This window comes from Saimiri boliviensis, chromosome 13 (genome assembly GCF_048565385.1).
Source record: "Saimiri boliviensis isolate mSaiBol1 chromosome 13, mSaiBol1.pri, whole genome shotgun sequence".
NCBI classification, from domain to species: Eukaryota; Metazoa; Chordata; class Mammalia; order Primates; family Cebidae; genus Saimiri; species Saimiri boliviensis.
In genome coordinates, this window is record NC_133461.1 from 105,993,969 (window position 1) to 106,012,765 (window position 18,797).

An 18,797-nucleotide genomic window follows, 5' to 3' on the forward strand; every position below is an offset into this window, starting at 1 on the left:
CATTCAAACAAAGAATTGGACAAACTCACAAAGCAACAAAAGAACGAAGCAACAAAAGCCAAAGGCATAGATTTATTGAAACAAAAGTACACTCCACAGAGTGGGGGCAAGCTCAAGCAAATGGCTCAAGAGTGCTGGTTACAGGATTTTCTCAGGTATAATTTTTTTTTTTTTTAGGTGGAGTCTTCTTGCTCTGTCACCCAGGCTAGAGTGCAGTCATGCAATCTCCGCTTACTGCAACCTCCAGCCCCCAAGTTCAAGCAATTCTCCTGCCTCAGCCTCTCCAGTAGCCTTCCAGCTAATTTTTGTATTTTTAGTAGTGATGAGGTTTCACCATGTTGGTCAAGCTAGTCTGGAACGCCTGACCTCTTGATCCACCCGCCTCAGCCTCCAAAAGTGCTGTGATTACAGGCGTGAGCCACCGTGCAGGCCTGGGGTTTAAATACCGTCTAGTCTAGAAGTTTCCCATTGGTTACTTGGTTACACTCTATGTAAATGAAGAAGTGACCCTTAACAAGTCTGATTGGTCATGGGAGGTGACCAATCGGAGACTGAAGTGAAGTTACAAAGTTACACAACAAGATTTGTCTTGCAACCCGTCTGATTAATTGCAGGAGGGAACAAATCAGAGGTATTTTCCATTTTTCATCTGCAATGCAGTGCAAAGGGAGTAGCCTCTGATTCTTTTGCTATTTCAATATGGAGAGGTGGGGTTTCCCTTATGATTCAGTTATAGGAAGTAGGTAAGAATTGGCCTTAGGTTCCAGACCCTGTTCTCCTGCCTCATTTCCCCTCTGTGAGACACAATCCCCATAAATCTTGATGGGAGGCAGAGGGACCACTGGTCTTTCTTCTATAACTACTTCACGCTGACTTGGGGTGTGTTCCCTGACTATTTGAGATTACGGAACTCTCACCCGGCTCTGTCTAGTGGAGACAGGGCAGCTTCTTGATGGCCAGGGGTGGTGTCTTCACCTGGATCTGGCTGGAAACCTTGTTGCATGATTATCTGAAGCTTGATGGTCTCTAGGCCAGAGGAAATAAATTTGGTTAACTGATTTAACAAACGTGGTCCAAAAACCAAGGCAAGTATAATCATTAATAACTAGCCAGCCAGCGGAAGGAGCCATCAACTCCTACTAAGCATTTTTGCCCAGGAGGCCCATGACTCAGATGGCTGTTGTCATATCTTAGAAGCCTGGTCAGCTAATTTCCCTGTGGCATTCTTTATTAATCCGAATTGGTTGACATAAAAACATCATTCTTCCTCTAGAAAAAGACTTGAGTTGCCTTTTCCAGCAGTTAGGAGATCCAGGCCCCTTCTATTTTGTAAAGCAACTGCTGCCAAGGAGTCTGATTTTGTATGGTGACGAAACTTTGGGCAATGTCATCCAAGCTTTCCACAAAATCCTTGGACAAGTGTCGGTAACAGGATAGGGAAGTTGCAAGCCCGCTAACTCCCATTCCTACTCCCACTGTTATTCCTAGTCTGACCAAAAGGCATGTGAGTTGGATGGCTCCTTTGTGCCTGGTGGTTGGAGTTAAAGGTATAACGAGTAATGAGCGATCAGTTGTTGGGACCTACATATATATATGTATATATATTTTGAGACAGAGTCTCTCTCTGTCACCCAGGCTGGAGTGCAGTGGCGCAATGTTGGCTCACTGCAACCTCTGTCTTCTGGGTTCAAGCAATTCTCCTGTCTCAGCTTCCGGAGTAGCTGGGATTACAGGCGTGTGCCACCATGCCCGGCTTATTTTTTCTATTTCTAGTAGAGATGGGTTTTTACCACGTTGGCCAGGCTGGTCTCAAACTCCTGACCTCAGGTGATCCACCCACCTCGGCCTCCCAAAGTGCTGAGATTATAGGCGTGAGCCACTGCTCCCGGGTGGGAGCTACATTGATTTCAGAGGCTAAAAACCAAGTGTGCAGGTTCCAGTCCAACTGGCTGGTAAACATGGTAGGATCTGATGCCGCAGAGGGAAAAGCCTCCTTGTTCTTCAAGACAAAAATGGTTTTCCATGGTGAACATGTGGGATAGCTTGTTTTCACTTTCCCAAGTGACTAAGGTCCCTGCTAAAGTGGCCAAGGGAAAATGTGAACCCAGTTAGTGGGCCCACCTTCACAGTACTCAGACTGTGTAAGAAGTACCCTCAGCTAGGAATAGCTTCCACGAAAAGCATACAGGTTTTCTCGATGATGCAGTTTCGTTAACTGCATAACTTACGTGACAGTGTGAGGGTTGATTTCTAGGATGTGGTTGCACTGATGACTTCAAGGTTCCCAGGGCCTGACCAGAATTTTGGCTTCTTTCAGTACAAAGTGGCATCTGGAATTTTAGCTCTGTGTTTGTTTACATTGGGGCCCTAATGGGTTTCTGTGGGAATGCAACCTCAAAAAGGCTGTTCTGATAGAACTGGAGAAGGTTTACTGCTCATCCTGTCATTTTAACCTTTGTCATTTCTATACTTTAGAATTCTTATAAGTCGTCCAGATTCATTAATTCAAAGAGAGTTCCTCCCTGGTAGTTGAAATGATAGGTCATTTTTTCAAGGGCCCAAGTACGAGCTGGGATTAGGATGGCAGTGTATCTGGAGGAAGGTGGAGATAAACAAAGCCAACAGTCCTTTGCCAGAGCTGGGCTGGTGGCATTTAACGGTCTTTGCATTAAATTTGAAGTTCTTAATAAATACCCAGAATCGATTAATTGCAGGAGGGGTAAAGTGAAGCTCTGTTGTAAAATAAAGCTGACTTCCAGTATTCATGGTCCCAGTATACACTTGGCTGTGGGGGACCATTATGGAACAAAAAAATACTTATTTGCAATTTTGTACTATAGAATGGGAACTTCAGGGGGTGGATACCTATGCTGTCAGGAATGCTCATTATAAAAATGAATTAAAACACTTTACGTATTACAAAGGAAGTGATTCCATCCATTTGGATGAAAGCAATTAAACTGTGAAACTATAAAAAATAGCTATTATTATCCAGTCTGAAGTAACTATGCAATAACGCCACCAAGGGAAGTTAGCAAGCATTTATTTATGTCACTTCAAACAATTCTACAAAGTGTTTTATTTTGAGAAGGGAACATTTTAAGAAGGGCAAAATAAAAAGCATGGGCAAGTGTTGGAATGACCTGATGAGGTTGTGGCAATTTACTTCGTGAATTCCGTGAGATTTTGTTCAACTTGGTGGGCTTAGGTACTAGATGGTGAGGATTTCAAAGTCAATGGAGGCACGGCAGAGCAGCACTCAAACATATTGCTCTTCCATGTCCTATTTTTGAATAAAAATGTCAGTTTCAAGTGGGCGGTGGGAAAGGAACAAGCAAAGGAGTCATTATTTGGATACATGTTTGGCGTAATGAGGGCGTCTGACGGGGAGGCTGTGCGGTGGTGACCGATGCGCTGGGTCTCATAGCTGCAGACTGAAGCCGAGGCTCCGCAGCAGAGCAACTGGGTGGCCTCCAGCATGCCAAGTAACTTTTCTGTTCATTGCATCCACAGCTCCTTGGCTTCCTTTCTCAGGTATTCCTGTTTTTCTTTCTTTCTTTCTTTCTTTTTTTTTTTTTTTGAGACAAGAGTTTCACTCTTGTTGCCCAGGCTGGAGTGCAATGGCGCGATCTCGGCTCACCGCAACCTCCGCCTCCTGGGTTCAGGCAATTCTCCTGCCTCAGCCTCCTGAGTAGCTGGGATTACAGGCATGCACCACCACGCCCAGCTAATGTTTTGTATTTTTAGTAGAGACGGGGTTTCACCATGTTGACCAGGATGGTCTCGATCTCTTGACCTCGTGATCCACCCGCCTCGGCCTCCCAAAGTGCTGGGATTACAGGCTTGAGCCACCGCGCCCAGCTCCTGTTTTTCCTTTTCTCTCCAGGTCACACGTCGTGGCGCGGCGCTCTCGGGGAGCCTGTGGAGCGACCCCGTGTCCCTCCCTGACCCCTGGAGGATTCCCCAAGGTCACAGTCACCCCCTCCATCCCAGACTTCCCATCTCTTCATGGCTAACGCATAACAATCGTCACAATTAACAGCAGCCCCACACTCTGAAGCGCTTCTGGAAGGGAGCTCTACTCAAGAAGAGGGAGACGAGACAGGGACCTCCCCGCGCCGTCCTTTCTTCCTCGGTCTCTGCTGCTGAGGACTATTTATAGGTGGGTGACAAGGGCGGCGGGAGGGCGTGAAGGCAAAAGACAAGCTTTTTTTTCTCGTAGGAACTCAAATCTTCCGTTCCGGCTGTGTTTCCGGAGGCATTTCCAGAGTACCTAGAGGGGAGCGACTTCCGGCTGCGACCGCGTCTTCCGAGTTTTGAGATCGGCTGCTTCCGCCCGGAGTTGCTGTGAGCTCCAGCAGCAAGTAGCCACTTCCGCCAGGAGTCCCTAGCGGCCAGGGCGTGGAAGCGGGTCCCGACGCGGCATCCTCCTTCTTCCCTCTGCCTGCCCACGCGGGACGGGGTCCCCAGCGGCAGTGGCGGTGCCTGGGCCTGTGGAAAGGCGTTCTCTGTGGCCGAGTCCTGGGCCTGGCGGACCGGGCGGTGCGAGAGAGGCGCCCGGGCCTAGCCCAGCCCCACCTGCTGTCTCCCGCGGCCGGTGCCGGCGGCTGCAGGCCTCGCCGCGCCCACCCTTTCTGGGGCGGGCCCAACCTCACCGCCCGGCCGGCCCCGCCCCACGGGCCAGCCCCGCGCCGGGTAGTTCCGCTTCTCTCCCTGCGGCGGGGTAACCGCCTCGCACCTCCCGGGCTCGCCTTCCTGGCTCCGGCCGCGGGGGGAGCATGGAGTTTGCGGAGCTGATTAAGACCCCGCGGGTGGACAATGTGGTGCTGCACCGGCCTTTCTACCCGGCCGTCGAGGGCACCCTGTGCCTGACGGGCCACCACCTCATCCTGTCCTCCCGGCAGGACAACACGGAGGAGCTGTGGCTCCTCCATTCAAACATCGACGCCATCGACAAGCGGTGAGTGCCGGTCCCACCCCAGCTCCGCAGGGGACCGGGGGGTCCCCCGTGGGCGCCCCGGGGAACGCTTCCTGGCGTTTTCAGCCCATCCTGCCGCCCAGCTGGCAGGAAAGACGAGCCAGCCCTCTGTGGCCTAGAATCAGGAATTGAGTTTCACCAAGCAGAAAGCTGTCCGGATGGAAGACCCGGTTTCCATTAAACCTGGATGGAGTTTTCAGATGATCATTTCTGGTTCTTAACACCATTTGGGTGGATTTTCGGCATTGCCTTTATACATTTCTTCTTGCCCGGTCGTGTTCCTTGAATCGGTATTGTCCATTGCTGTTCATGAAGTTGTGGCTGGATGTGATTTAGGTAAAGTCTTTACCATTTTTGAGGAAAACGCAACCGATTGCAAAGCTATGAGTGTTCACATACCACAGAACCATTTTTATATTGCTGAAAAATGTTCAGTTTATCATGTTTCTTCTGGGTCATCAATTTCATTCTCACTAAGGGAGATTCTGATGTCTTTATTCCCTTCATCTTTACCTAGTTCTGTTTGCTGAAAGAACAGGATTGGCTCTCAAGGAAAGGCAGGGCCAATTAACCTCTTTATCCTTTTTTGCACTCCAGACTTTATCTTTCCAAGGGAGTTCCTCGAATTAAAAAAGTTATACTTTCATCTGTAGTCAAAATTCCCGTCTCCCTAGTGGCTTCTCCCTAGTCAGGAGAGGGCAAACTGATGATCCAGTTTACACTGAAGGATAAATGCATGATAACAATGTTTCTGTTGCCTCACAGGAGAATTTGGGTATTAGGAAGATTCCTAGAGACGGTATGCCTTAAAATAATAATTTCTTTTCTTCTTTTCTTCTTCTTTTTTTTTCTTTCTGAGGCATAGTCTAGCTCTGTTGCCCGGGCTGGAGTGCAGTGGCATAATCTTGGCCCACTGCAACCTGTACCTCCCGGTATCCAGCAATTCTCCTGCCTCAGCTTCCGGAGTAGCTGCGGTTACAGGTGCGCGCCACCATGGCTGGCTAAATTTTGTAGTTTTTAGTAGAGATGGGGTTTCACCATATTGGCCTAGCTGGTCTGGAACTCTTGGCCTGGTCATCCGCCTGCGTTGGCCTCCGACAGTGCTGGGATTACAGGCATGAGCCACTGTGCCAGGCCTAAAATAATAATTTCTAATGATAGAATTGCAAGCAGTTTGGGTGAAGCAGTGGTGGATTCAGTGATTGATTTGTGCTCTTATTGACCACAAATTGATTGAGGCTCTTATTAGTCTCAAGTCAACTTTTGCTGTATAAAGTCTTAAGCGGGCCAGGCACGGTGGCTCACGCCTGTAATCCCAGCACTTTGGGAGACCAAGGCTGGCAGATCACCTGAGCTCAGGAGTTAGAGACCAACTTGGACAAAATGATGAAACTCCATGTCTACTAAAAATACCAAAAATTGGTCAGGCATGGTGGGGGCGCCTGTAATTTCAGCTACTCAGGAGGCTGAGGCAGAAACATCGGTTGAACCTGGGAGGTGGAGGTTGCAGTGAGCTGAGATTCCGCCACTGCACTTCAGCCTAGGCGACGAAAGCGAAATTCCATCTTAAAAAAAAAGGCCTTGAGTGGACTCTCATTGAAAATCTGAACCCTCGGTCATTCATGGCATTCCGTGTCCTGGCCCTGAACTACTTTCTCACTTTATTTCTTGCCATTTCTTTTAACGAGCCTGTCTTGCACTTCCTTCCATGAACCCCTTTTTTACCAGCCAGTCCTCACCATTTACTGGTGCTTGTGTATGTCCTGTATTCTGTCATCTGTGTATTTTATTGACTTCCTTCCACGGGAATGTCTCTCTTCTCCCAAGTTTGTTAAACATTCGCCAAATGCCTTTATGTTCTGGACATTTTGTGAGGCCTTTAGAACACTGAGATGAGTAAAATATATTACAGCTCTTATCTTTCAGGAGTTCACAGGCAATGAGCTTGTTACCCATCTATGAGTATTCGGTTTAACTGTTTCGTCCTCCACCTCCTTCACAGATTCTTCTGTTAATTCCGCAACTGGACTTCATTTTTATCTCCTTTGAAACTTCTAACTGTGACTTGGGCATACAGCTACATAGGAAATAAAGGGTTGACCACCGAATGGTCAGCAATGCCACCGAATACAAATTAGTAGCCTCTCCATGACCATCAACTGTCTTTTCTTTCTGATTTACCTTTTATGATGGTTACTGTTCATTCATTCGTTTCCTCCTGTTTACCTTGCATTTACAAGGTGCTGGGCCTTGTAGTGCATGAAGAAGAAGGCAGATGAGATGTTAACCTTTGACGTAGGAGAGAATGATTAACTGTACACACATTTATCCTTTTCCTGGGAAGCAGTGCAGTGTAGTGGAAAGAGCATTGGGGAGGGATCAGATCAGAGTTTGTTAAATTTGTGCTTTAAAGAAATCTTGACATCCATCTGTTTTCCATGTGCGCTGTCTGAGCTGTGCGGCTTCAGTGGTAGCTAAGACAAGGTGCTTAGGTACTGGCCGGGGAGATGGACAATCCAGTAAGTCCAGACATAAATAAGTATGATGATGTCAGGTAATAAGTGCTAGGAAGGACAGTAATAGAAGAAGAGAGGACAGAGAGCACCGGGAAGCAGTGTCTTTAGAAAGGATTTCAGAGAAGACAGGTGACGTCTGACTAGAGACCGGAATGAAATGAGGATGCTAGAAATAAGAGTATCTGGAGGAAGAGCATTCCAGCCGGAGGGAACAGTGAATGCAAGGACTTGAGATGGGGAACATGCTTGGCATGTGCAGAGAGGAACAAAGAGGCCAGCGTGGCTGCAGGGCAGGAAATAGAGGGTAGGGGAAGTCTGTGGTAGAGCCGTTGGCTGGAGGGATAAGCAGTGGCTAGACCCTGGAGAGCCTGCAGGCCACTGTAGTGGTTTCAGTGGGAGCCCTTGAAGAGGTGAAAGCTAGGAAGCAACAGCTGATAGATGTTTTAGAAGATGATTCTGGCTGCTGGCAGAAAATACACCGCACAGGGGCAAGAGCGGAAGCAGCAGGCCCAGTTAGAGTAGAGTAGTTCACATAAAAGGTGATGGTGGGCTGGGCTGGGCGTGGTGGCTCATGCCTGTAATCCCAGCACTGTGAGAGGCTGAGGCGGCCAGATCAGCTGAGGTCAGGAGTTCGAGACCAGCCTGGCCAATATGGTTAAACCTTATCTATGAAAAATACAAAAAATAGCTGGGCGTGGTGGTACACGCCTGTAATCCCAGTTACTCAGGTGGCTGCAGCAGGAAAATTGCTTGAGCCCAGAAGGCAGATGTTGCAGTGAGCCGAGATCATGCCACTGCACTCCAGCCTGGGTGACAGAGCCAGACTCCGTCTTAAAAAACAAACAAACAAACAAACAAACAAACAAACAAACAATAGTGTAGTCACAAGGAATCTGATTTGGGATGTGTTTTTGAAGGTTGAGCTGCCTTGCCTTGCTGGTGAATTGTAAATGAGGTGAGAGAGAAAGTCGTTAAGGATGACTCCTTCAGTTCTGCCTCTTACTACATAAGTGCCTTTGGGCAAGTTACTCAACCTCTCTGAACCTTGTAGAAAGTTGTGTTCAATAATGCTTTACGAGTCTGTGGAATATGTTCATATACATTGCTAACATCATTTTATTTGATCCTTTCAACATACAAGGTTGCACACAAGTTTTACAGTTATACCTGTTTTTTCTAATGGACCTCAGAAAATTGAGTTAATTCTACTCAGTTGATGACTCATCATTTTCATGGTTGATTCCTTAAAAGGTTTCCTCTGTTTTTTATTTTCTTCATCCATAAGTTTCACTCCCATTTCCTGCCTTACCCACAATCCCTGTAGGCAACCATTTTAGTTGTGTATGGGTGTGTGCACACATGCATGTGTGAGTTTAATTTGCCTAACAGGGAGTATGTTGTAGATCTTGTTCTGCTCCTATGTTGATTCAGTACTCTTTCAAGGTCTCTTTCTATTGCTGTGTGTACAACCATTTCACTGCTTCTGACAGTAGCATAGAATTCCAGAGTATCTAAAAAGCTTACTTAACAGATCTTTCAGGTAACCTCCAACTCCCTGCTGTCACAGACAGCTCTGTTAAACATACTCATTCATGTCCCCTTATGTAGTCTTATGCCGTAATTCCTCCAAGACTGCGCCTAGGATGGGACTGAGCCATAAAGCAGGTGTATAACTCATTTCACAAACGAATTGCTTTCCAGAATGATGATTGCAGATTGCCTTCCCATTATGGTGCAGGAAAGGTACCTCTTCTCCACTTTCTTACCAACATTTGGTATTGTCTTTCTAATTTTTCCAGTCTGAAGATTGTGAAATAATTATTGCTTTACTTTCATTTGAATTTTACTAATTATTAGTGAGTTTACTTATATATGCTTGTGAGGAATATACTTAATTTTTTTTTTTCCTTTCTGTGAATGGCCTAATTTCTGTGGGCTTCTTATAAACATTGGGTTTATTGTCTTTCTCATGTTGATTTGTGGGTTACTTGTGTACTCTGTGGGTACTCATCTTCATTTAGGCATTATGAATGTCTTCTCCTCGTTTGTCATTCATCCGTTACTTTATCTGTGATGTCCTTTGTTGAACAGAAGTCTTTCATTTTAATGCAAAACTTGCCAATGTTTTGCTTTGTGATGTGTGGTTTGTCTTAAGAACTCCTTCCCCGCCCCAAATCACCAGGATGTTCTCCTACACTTTCTTCCACAGTAGCTTCATAGTTTTACTGTTTATTTTTAGGTCTTTAATTCATTTGGATTCTATCTTTGTTTCAAGTATGATAGGAACCAATTTTTCTCCGTAGAGCAAGGAAGCCAGTTTTCTTAATCCCATCACCTGACATCCCAGCCTTGGCTAATTTATATCAAGTTATCCTTATGTACGGGTCTATTTCTGAGTTCTTTGTCATAATCTGTTGGTTCACTCATCTGTTCTTTAGTCGTCATCCTATTTTCTTCTATGGCTTTGTGATATATCCAAAAATCAAATAGTGCTAGTTGTCCCGCTTTCCTTTTTTTTTTTTTTTTTTTTAAAGTTGACAACACTGTTTTGACCCTTCGGTTTCCATGCAGTTTTGGAAAACTTCATGGGATTTTAAAGTCTATTCATGGGATTTTAAAAAGTCTTTAATAATAATTGAAGATTCACAGGCCGTTGCAAAAAATCGTGCATGGAGGTTTGGGAATCTTCTACCCAGCTTCCCCGAATGGTGACATGTTTTATGACTGTAGTATTATCAAAATTAGGATTCTGACATTGGTGCAGTGCTGCTCACTAGACCACAGACTTTATACAGGTTTCGTAGGATTTTAAAAAAATGAACTGTTTCGGATTTATAGATTGATTGGAGTCAAATTGACATGGTACATTATTTAGATCCTCCTTTAAGTCCCTTCATGGAGCTTTAAGATTGTGTATATGCTGGGTGCTGTACTAGGAGCTGGGGCTGTAGAAATTAATCAAACATGGCTTCTACCTGAAAATAACTAAGAGCCGTTATAAGAAATAAACATATAAGCTAGAAAGTTTAATAAAGTATTTTAAATGCTCTGATAGGCGTATATACAGGGCATGGATGGGACAGTAAGGAGAAAATGATAAAATAGAACTCAATCTGACAACTGATGCGAACCATAGGAATTTTGTGGAGGGAGCTCTTACGCTTTTAAAATATATTTTTCATGGCCTACTGTTCTACAAGTAATAGTAATTGACTAGAAACATTGAATAAATGGAGAATACTTTGATAGTTTATAGCATATTTGTTCTGATATAAGGTAACAATTATTTTTAACTCCTAGTCATTCACTATACTTTATAACAACTAAGTAAAACCTGCAAGACTAACGAAACAAAATTCACTTTACAAAATGAGTTAGAATGACAAGAGAAGATGATGTGAAAATTTTCAAAAGAATAACCGTATGTCTTGTACATTAATTTTTTCTTTTTTTTTTTAACTGATAATTTGGTTATGTGTCTTTCACTTCCAGCTCAGGCAGAGTGACAGTGATTTTTGAAACAGCTTTATTTAAGTACAGTCGACATATAACACTAAACATATTTGAAGTGTAAACTTTGATGTGTTTTGACGTATGTGCACATGCTGATACTGTCGCCATAAGTTCAAGATAATGAATTTATCACCCCCAAAAGTTTTCTGGCCCTTTCATAAACCCTTCCTTCTTTTCCAAGTAGTCACAGTTGAGTTTGCATTATCTAGAAATTTATGTCAATACAACATAAATCATGCAGTACTCTCTTTTGAGGTTTGTCCATGTGGTATATATTAATAGTTTATTCTTATTGCTGAGTACGAGTCCACTGTATAGTACTCCATAGTTCATTTATTCATCTGGTGACGGAAATGTGGGTTGTTTGTAGTTTGAGGCTGTTAAATGCAGCTGTTTTTCACATTCTTATGCAAGTCTCTGTATGAACGTGGGGTTTCTTTTCTCTTGGGTGGCAAGCCATTTACTTGCCAGTGGAATGGCTGGATCAGATGTGGGTATATGTTTTACTTTTTAAGAAGCTGCCCAAACTCTTTTCCAAAGTGCTTGTATTTACAGTTTTATATTCCTATGAGCCGTGTGTGAGAGTTCTAGTTCTTCCACATTCTTGTCCTCACTTGCTGTGGTCTGTCTTTTACATTTTAGCCGTACCAATAATGTTAAGTGATATCTTACTGTGGTTTAACTTTGCATTTCCCTGATGACTAATGGTGTAGGGCATCTTTTCCTGTGCTTATTTGCCATCCATATGTCTCTTTTTTTTTATTTGCTAAGTGACCGTTCCTATGTTTTGCCCATTGTAATGAATAATTTGCTTTCTTATTAAGTTTTGAGAGTGTAGGTTTGTATATACATATAGTCATGTGATTTATTATGTATATGATGGTAGTCCCATAAGACTGTAATGGACCTGAAAAGCTTCTTTTGCCCAGTGACATTGTGTTTGTGGTGATGTTGGTATAAACAAACTGGGGGTGCTGGTCGTTTATGTATGCTATATTATATGTACAGTATAGCACATACAATGGCATACATCACATAATATTTATAAATGACCATGAACAACTTTGTTACTGGTTTATGTATTTACTGCATTATAATTTTTATTGTTATTTTAGACTGTACTCCTTTTACTTCTTGAGGAATGTTCACTGTAAAACAGAGTCAGGCATGTCCGTCGAGAGTTACCCAGAAGGCATTGTCATCATAGGAGATGACAGCTCCAGGCATGTTATTAATATTTCCCCTGAAGACTTCCCAGTAGGGCAAGATGTGGAGGTGGAAGACAGTGATATCGATGGTCCTGACCCTGTGTAGGCCTAGGCTAATGTGTGTGTTTGTGTCTAAGGTTTTAACAAGAAAGATTGCCAAACTTTTTTAATTGAAAAAAGCTTATAGAATGAGGATATAAAGAAGGAAAATATTTTTGTACAGCTGTATAGTGTGTATGTATTTTCAGCCTACTGTGATTACAAAAGAGACAAAAAGTTAAGAGATTAAAAAGTTTATAAAGTAAAAAAGTTACAGTAAAGTTAATTTATTGGTGAAGGAAGAAACATTTTAGCAATAAATGTAGTGTAGCCTGTTGAGGAGCTCCTCAGCAGCCTACCGGAATGCCCTGTGGCTTAACCTTTTCATGCCCTTTAACTCTGTCCTTCAAGCAGTTGTTTTGCCTTTTTAAGATGTCCAATTTGTCAGTTTGTTCTTGTAGAGATTGGGATTTTAGTGTCTTACCTAAGAAACCATTTTCTCATCTAAGGTCACAATATTTTCTCTCATGTTTTCTTCTAGCAGTTTTATAACTTTAGGTTTCACATTTTGGTAAACGATCCCATTTTGAGTTAGTTTTCGTATATGGTTCATGACAGAGATTCAAATTCTTTAAAAAAAAAAAAAAAAAAGGTTATCCAATTGTTCCAGCACCATTTGTTAAAAAGACTGACCTGTCTTAAATGAAATGTCTTTCTGTCTTTGTTCACGTGTAAGTGGATTTGTTTCTGGACTCTTTTTTTTCTGTTCAGTTGGTCTGTTTATCATCATGTCATTATCACACTGTCTTAATTACTATAGCTTTATAGTAAGCCTTGAGATTATGTAGCGTTAGCCATCCAACTTTGTTCTTATTCATAGTTGTTTTGGCTGTTTGAAGACATTTGCATTTCTTTATGAATTTTAGAAACACTTTTTGAGTTTCTACATAAAAGTCTGCTGTGATTTTGTTTGGAATTACGTTGTATCACTAGATGAATTTGGGAGAAAATTGACAATAAAAGGAAAATTCTGGGTACATTACACAATCATCATCTGCAAGTAAAGACAGTTTTACTTCTTCCTCTTCAATCTATTTTTATTCTTTTTACCTTACTGCACTAGCTATAACCTTCAGTAGTACAATGGTGAATAGAAGTGGTGAGAGTGAACATCTTGGTGTTACTCATGATTTTAGAGAGAAATAATTCAGTCATTCACCATTAAGTGTGCTATTTAGGGTTTTCTGTTTTTGTTTTTGTTTTTTGTAAATGCCTTTATCAGGTTGAGAAAGTTCCCTTCCGTTCCAAGTTTGCTGAGCAATTTTTGGTTTTTCATGTTTTTAAATCAGAAATGGATGTTAGATTTTGTCAAATATATTACTTTTTATAAATTGATACATAGTATGTATCACTTGGAAGTAAATAAAATCTGAAATGAACTATTTTCCTATGCTCCGGAAATACCTCTCTACAAGCACTTAATATATTAGTTACAGGTCTTTTTCCTCTTCTTTGAAATAAGGCCCCAAATAATCTCCATCAAAACAATTAGCCTAATGTGAATTACTTTATATATTTGAAATTTAAAAAATATATGTAGTAAGTAATGTATGGCTCACGTTTTAATGATGTAGTCTTGCTTCTTCCTTGATTAGAGTAATTGAGAAGAAAGTTAATATAGTTAGTAACTACAACTCCATCCTCTTTTCAAATAAATGATAATATATTTAAAGTTAGTAACATATGTGTTCCTAAATGTGATTTGCAATTTCTTACAGATTTGTGGGATCACTGGGTACCATCATCATAAAATGTAAAGATTTTCGAATTATTCAGTTAGATATTCCTGGAATGGAGGAATGCTTGAATATAGCCAGTTCCATTGAGGTAAGTATTTTGGAAGCAAAATCTAATGAAACGTAATTTTATACTATGACTCAGTATAGCTCTTACATTTCTTCATTAGATAATTTAGTCATGTTCTCTGACTCAAGTACTGAAGACTGATAGGAAAAACCTCACCCTGGTTCATTGTTATATGAATGTAATCGGGCTTTCTTGACTTCCAGCAGTGTCTGGTGTTACTCATTTTATATGAATAGCCCCAGTTCCATGAATTGCTTGGGATTCCATGGAATTGCATTTCCAGTGGCTTCATAGAATTTCCTTGAGTTCGTATTGGTTAAATAACAGATACCGTTTCACTTGAGTGTATGAGTTCTTATTTGGGGAAACCATCAGAAGATTTAGTGAAGAGATTCTTGGGAGAAATTTGAAAGTTGTGCTTGATATTTCATGTTCACTGTGCAAATCTTGGTACTTTCTCTGTGCCTAAGACCGTAAACTTTTTTTTCTTTTCTTTACTTGAGGTTTGTTCGACTAAAATCTTATATGAAATTCTAAATCAATAAAATAGATACAGTTAGAATTGCTTTTGGTCAGCTGGGTGCCATGGCTGACTCCTGTAATCCCAGCACTTTGGGAGGCTGAGGCAGGCAGATCACCTGAGGTCAGGAGTTCAAGACCAACCTGGCTAACATGATGAAACCCCCGTTTCTACTAAAAATATAAAAAGTTATCCAGATGTGGTGGCACGTGTCTGTAATCCCAGCTACTTGAGAGACTGAGGCAGGAGAATCTTTTGAACCCAGGAAGCAGAGGCTGCAGTGAGCCGAGATTACGCCATTGCACTCCAGCTTGGGCAACAAGAGCAAAACCCTGTCTCAAAAAAAAAAAAAAAAGAATTGCTTTTGGTGACATTACATTGAGTATGTATGGATTTAGAGACCTAGAAGCCCTTATTGACTCGACTATTCCCACCTGCCCTCTGAGGACTTCCTTAGAGACACTGCAAACCTCTAGTGAGTTAACCATTGCACCGTTCACTTCTCTGCCAGGTTAGCTGCTACAAGTGGAAGGGTTTCTTCTTGAATACACTAGTACATCTTTTGTAATTAATGCAATCCTAAAAATTTGAATAGAAATATTAATAAATTACAATATTATTCTACATTATCACATATATATACATTATTACATGTATTAATATGTTATTGAATCATAGCACAGTTTTACTCTTCATTTTACCACTTGGTAGCCTGTGACCATTGGTAAAGTACTTAACATTTCTCTGATTTGTTTTATACTTTGTATAAAACAAGGATAATAGTACCTATCTTTTAGGGCTGTTTTAAGAATTTTATTAGTTGATGTGTATAGAATGCTTAGTATAATACTTGGTAAATAGCAGTTACCATTTGAGGGTCCTCTGTCATTATTTAGTATAATTTTATGGTGACACTTTTTTTAAAAACTGTGGTTAGGCCGGGTGCGGTGGCTCACGCCTGTAATCCCGGCACTTTTGGAGACCAAGGAGGGTGGATCACGAGGTCAAGAGATCAAGACCATCCTGGCCAACATGGTGAAACCCTGTCTCTACTAAAAATTCAAAAATTAGCCGGGCGTTTGGCACGCGCCTGTAGTCCCAGCTACTTGGGAGGCTGAGGTGGAAGAATTGCTTGAACCCAGGAGGCGGAGTTTGCAGTGAGCTGAGATTGCGCCACTGTGCTCCAGCCTGGCAACAGAGCAAGACTCCGTCTCAAAAAAAAAAAAGAAAGAAAAAAAGAAAAAGAAAAAAACAAAAACAAACAAAAAAACCGTGGTTAGGAAATACCTCTAACGTAAGATTTACAGTCTTAACCATTTTGAAGTGTACAGTTTAGTAGTGTATAATAACTTCATTCACATTGTTGTGCCACAGATCTCCAGGACTTTTTCATCTTGCAAAACCGAAACTCTGTGTTAAACAACACATTTGCCCCTCTCTTCAGCCCCTGATAACCCCTATTCTACCTTGTTTCTCTGAATTTGATTACTTTAGATATCTCATATAAATAGAATCAAAGTCATTGTCTTTTTGTGACTTGTTTCCACTGTTATGGATCTATCTGGTGAGACTTTTAAAAAATTCTTTCTTTTCTTTTTCCATGTGTGTGTATATATATAATTGCACTTTAGGTTCTAGGTACATGTACAGAACATGCAGGATTGTTGCATAGCTACACACATGGCAATGTGGTTTGCTGCCTCCATCCCTGTCACCTATATCTGGCATTTTTTCCCATGTTATCCCTCCCCAACTACCTATACCTTGCTGTCCCTCCCAAGTCCCCCCAACAGACCCCAGTGTGATGCGCCCCTGCCTGCGTTCATGTGTTGTCATTGTTCAACACCCGCTTGTGAGTGAGAACATGTGGTGTTTGATTTTCTGTTCTTGTATCAGTTTGCTGAGAATGATGGTTTCTAGATTCATTTATGTCCATGCAAAGGACACGGACTTACTGTTTTTCATGGCTGCATGGTATTCCATGGTGTTTATGTGCCACATTTTCCCTGTCCAGTCTATCATTGAAGGACATTTAGGTTTGTTCCCGGTCTTTCATAGTGTAAACAGTGCCACAATGAACATACATGTGCATGTGTCTTTATAATAGAACAATTTATAATCCTTTGGATATATGCCCAGTAATGGGATTGCTGGGTCAAATGCAATTTCTCTTTCTAGGTCCTTGGGAGATTGTCATACTGTCTTCCACAATGGTTGAACTAATTTACACTCCCACCAACAGTGTAAAAGTGTTCCTGTTTCTCCACATCCTCTCCAGCATCTGTTGTCTCCTGATTTTTTAATGATTGCCATTCTTTTTTTTTTTTTTGAGACGGAGTTTTACTCTTGTTACCCAGGCTGGAGTGCAATGGTGCGATCTCGGCTCACCGCAACCTCCGCCTCCTGGGTTCAGGCAATTCTCCTGCCTCAGCTTCCTGAGTAGCTGGGATTACAGGCACGCACCACCATGCCCAGCTAATTTTTTGTATTTTTAGTAGAGACGGGGTTTCACCATGTTGGCCAGGATGGTCTCGATCTCTTGACATCATGATCCACCCTCCTTGGCCTCCCAAAGTGCTGGGATTACAGGCTTGAGCCACCGTGCCCGGCTAATGATTGCCATTCTAACTGGAGTGAGATGGTATCTCAATGTGGTTTTGATTTGCATTTCCCTAATGACCAATGATGATGAGCATTTTTTCATATGTTTGTTGGCCTCATGTATGTCTTTTTTTGAAAAGTATCTGTTCATGTCCTTCGCCCACTTTTGAATGGGTTTGTTTGTTTTTTTCTTGTAAATCTGTTTTAGTTCTTTTTTTTTTTTTTTTTTTTTTTTTTGAGATGGAGTATCGCTCTTGTTACCCAGGCTGGAGTGCAATGGCGCGATCTCGGCTCACCGCAACCTCCGCCTCCTGGGTTCAGGCAATTCTCCTGCCTCAGCCTCCTGAGTAGCTGGGATTACAGGCACGTGCCACCATGCCCAGCTAATTTTTTGTATTTTTAGTAGAGACGGGGTTTCACCATGTTGACCAGGATGGTCTCGATCTCTTGACCTCGTGATCCACCCGCCTCGGCCTCCCAAAGTGCTGGGATTACATGTTTTAGTTCTTTTTAGATTCTGGATATTAGCCCTTTGTCAGATGGGTAGATTGCAAACATTTTTTCCCATTCTGTTGGTTGCTGGTTCACTCTAATGATTGTTTCTTTTGCTGTGCATAAGCTCTGGCTGGAGTTTAATTAGATCCCATTTGTCTGTTTTGGCTTTTGTTGCCAATGCTTTCGGTGTTTTAGTCATGAAGTCCTTGCCTATGCTTATGTCCTGGATGGTTTTGCCTACGTTTTCTTCTAGGGTTTTTATGGTGTTAGGTCTTATTTTTAAGTCTTTAATCTATCTGGAGTTAATTTTAGTGTAAGGTGTCAGGAAGGGGTCCAGTTTCTGCTTTCTGCACATGTCTAGCCAGTTTTCCCAAGACTATTTATTAAACAGGGAATCCTTTCCCATTGCTTGTTTTCGTGAGGTTTGTCAAAGAACAGATGGTTGTAGATGTGTGGCGTTGCCTTTGAGGCCTCTGTTCTGTTCCATTGGTCTATATTGCTGTTTTGGTACCAGTCCCATGCTGCTTTGATAACTGTAGCCTTGTAGTATAGTTTGAAGTCAGGTAGTGTGATGCCTTCAGCTTTGTTCTTTTTGCTGAGAATTGACTTGGCTATGCAGGCTCTCTTTTGGTTCCATATGAAGTTTAAGGTGTTTTTTTCCGGTTCTGTGAGGAGGGTCATAGGTAGCTTGATGAGCATAGTGTTGAATCTATAAATTACTTTGGGGCAGTATGGCCATTTTCATGATATTGATTCTTCCTAACCATGAGCATGGAATGTTATTCCATCTGTTTGTGTCCTCTCTTATTTCCTTGAGCAATGGTTTGTAGTTCTCCTTGAAGAGATCCTTTACATCCTTTGTTAGCTGTATTCCTAGGTATTTCATTCTCTTTATCGCAGTTGTGGATGGCAGTTTGTTCTTGATTTGCCTCTATTTAAGTCTGTTGTTGGTGTATAGGAATGCTTGTGATTTCTGCACATTGATTTTGTGTCCTGAGACTTTGCTGAAGTTGCTTATCAGTTTCAGGAGATTTTGGGCTGAGACGATGGGGTCTTCTAAA

General features: G+C 42.2%; 1 protein-coding gene across 3 annotated transcripts in view; it reads left to right on the forward strand.

Moving 5' to 3' along the window:
- Window positions 1-4,377: 4,377 nt before the first annotated feature.
- MTMR9 (myotubularin related protein 9) overlaps window positions 4,378-18,797 on the forward strand; it is a 57,873-nt gene continuing 43,453 nt past the window's right edge. For 2 of the 3 annotated variants that reach the window (XM_074384162.1, XM_003944175.4), the window contains exons 1-2: window positions 4,378-4,960; window positions 14,033-14,141. In XM_074384162.1, coding sequence (XP_074240263.1) covers window positions 4,779-4,960; window positions 14,033-14,141 — 291 coding nt within the window. In that variant the 5' untranslated portion in view covers window positions 4,378-4,778. The remainder of the gene's footprint in view (window positions 4,961-14,032; window positions 14,142-18,797) is intronic. The other variant, XM_074384163.1, reaches the window with a different exon arrangement.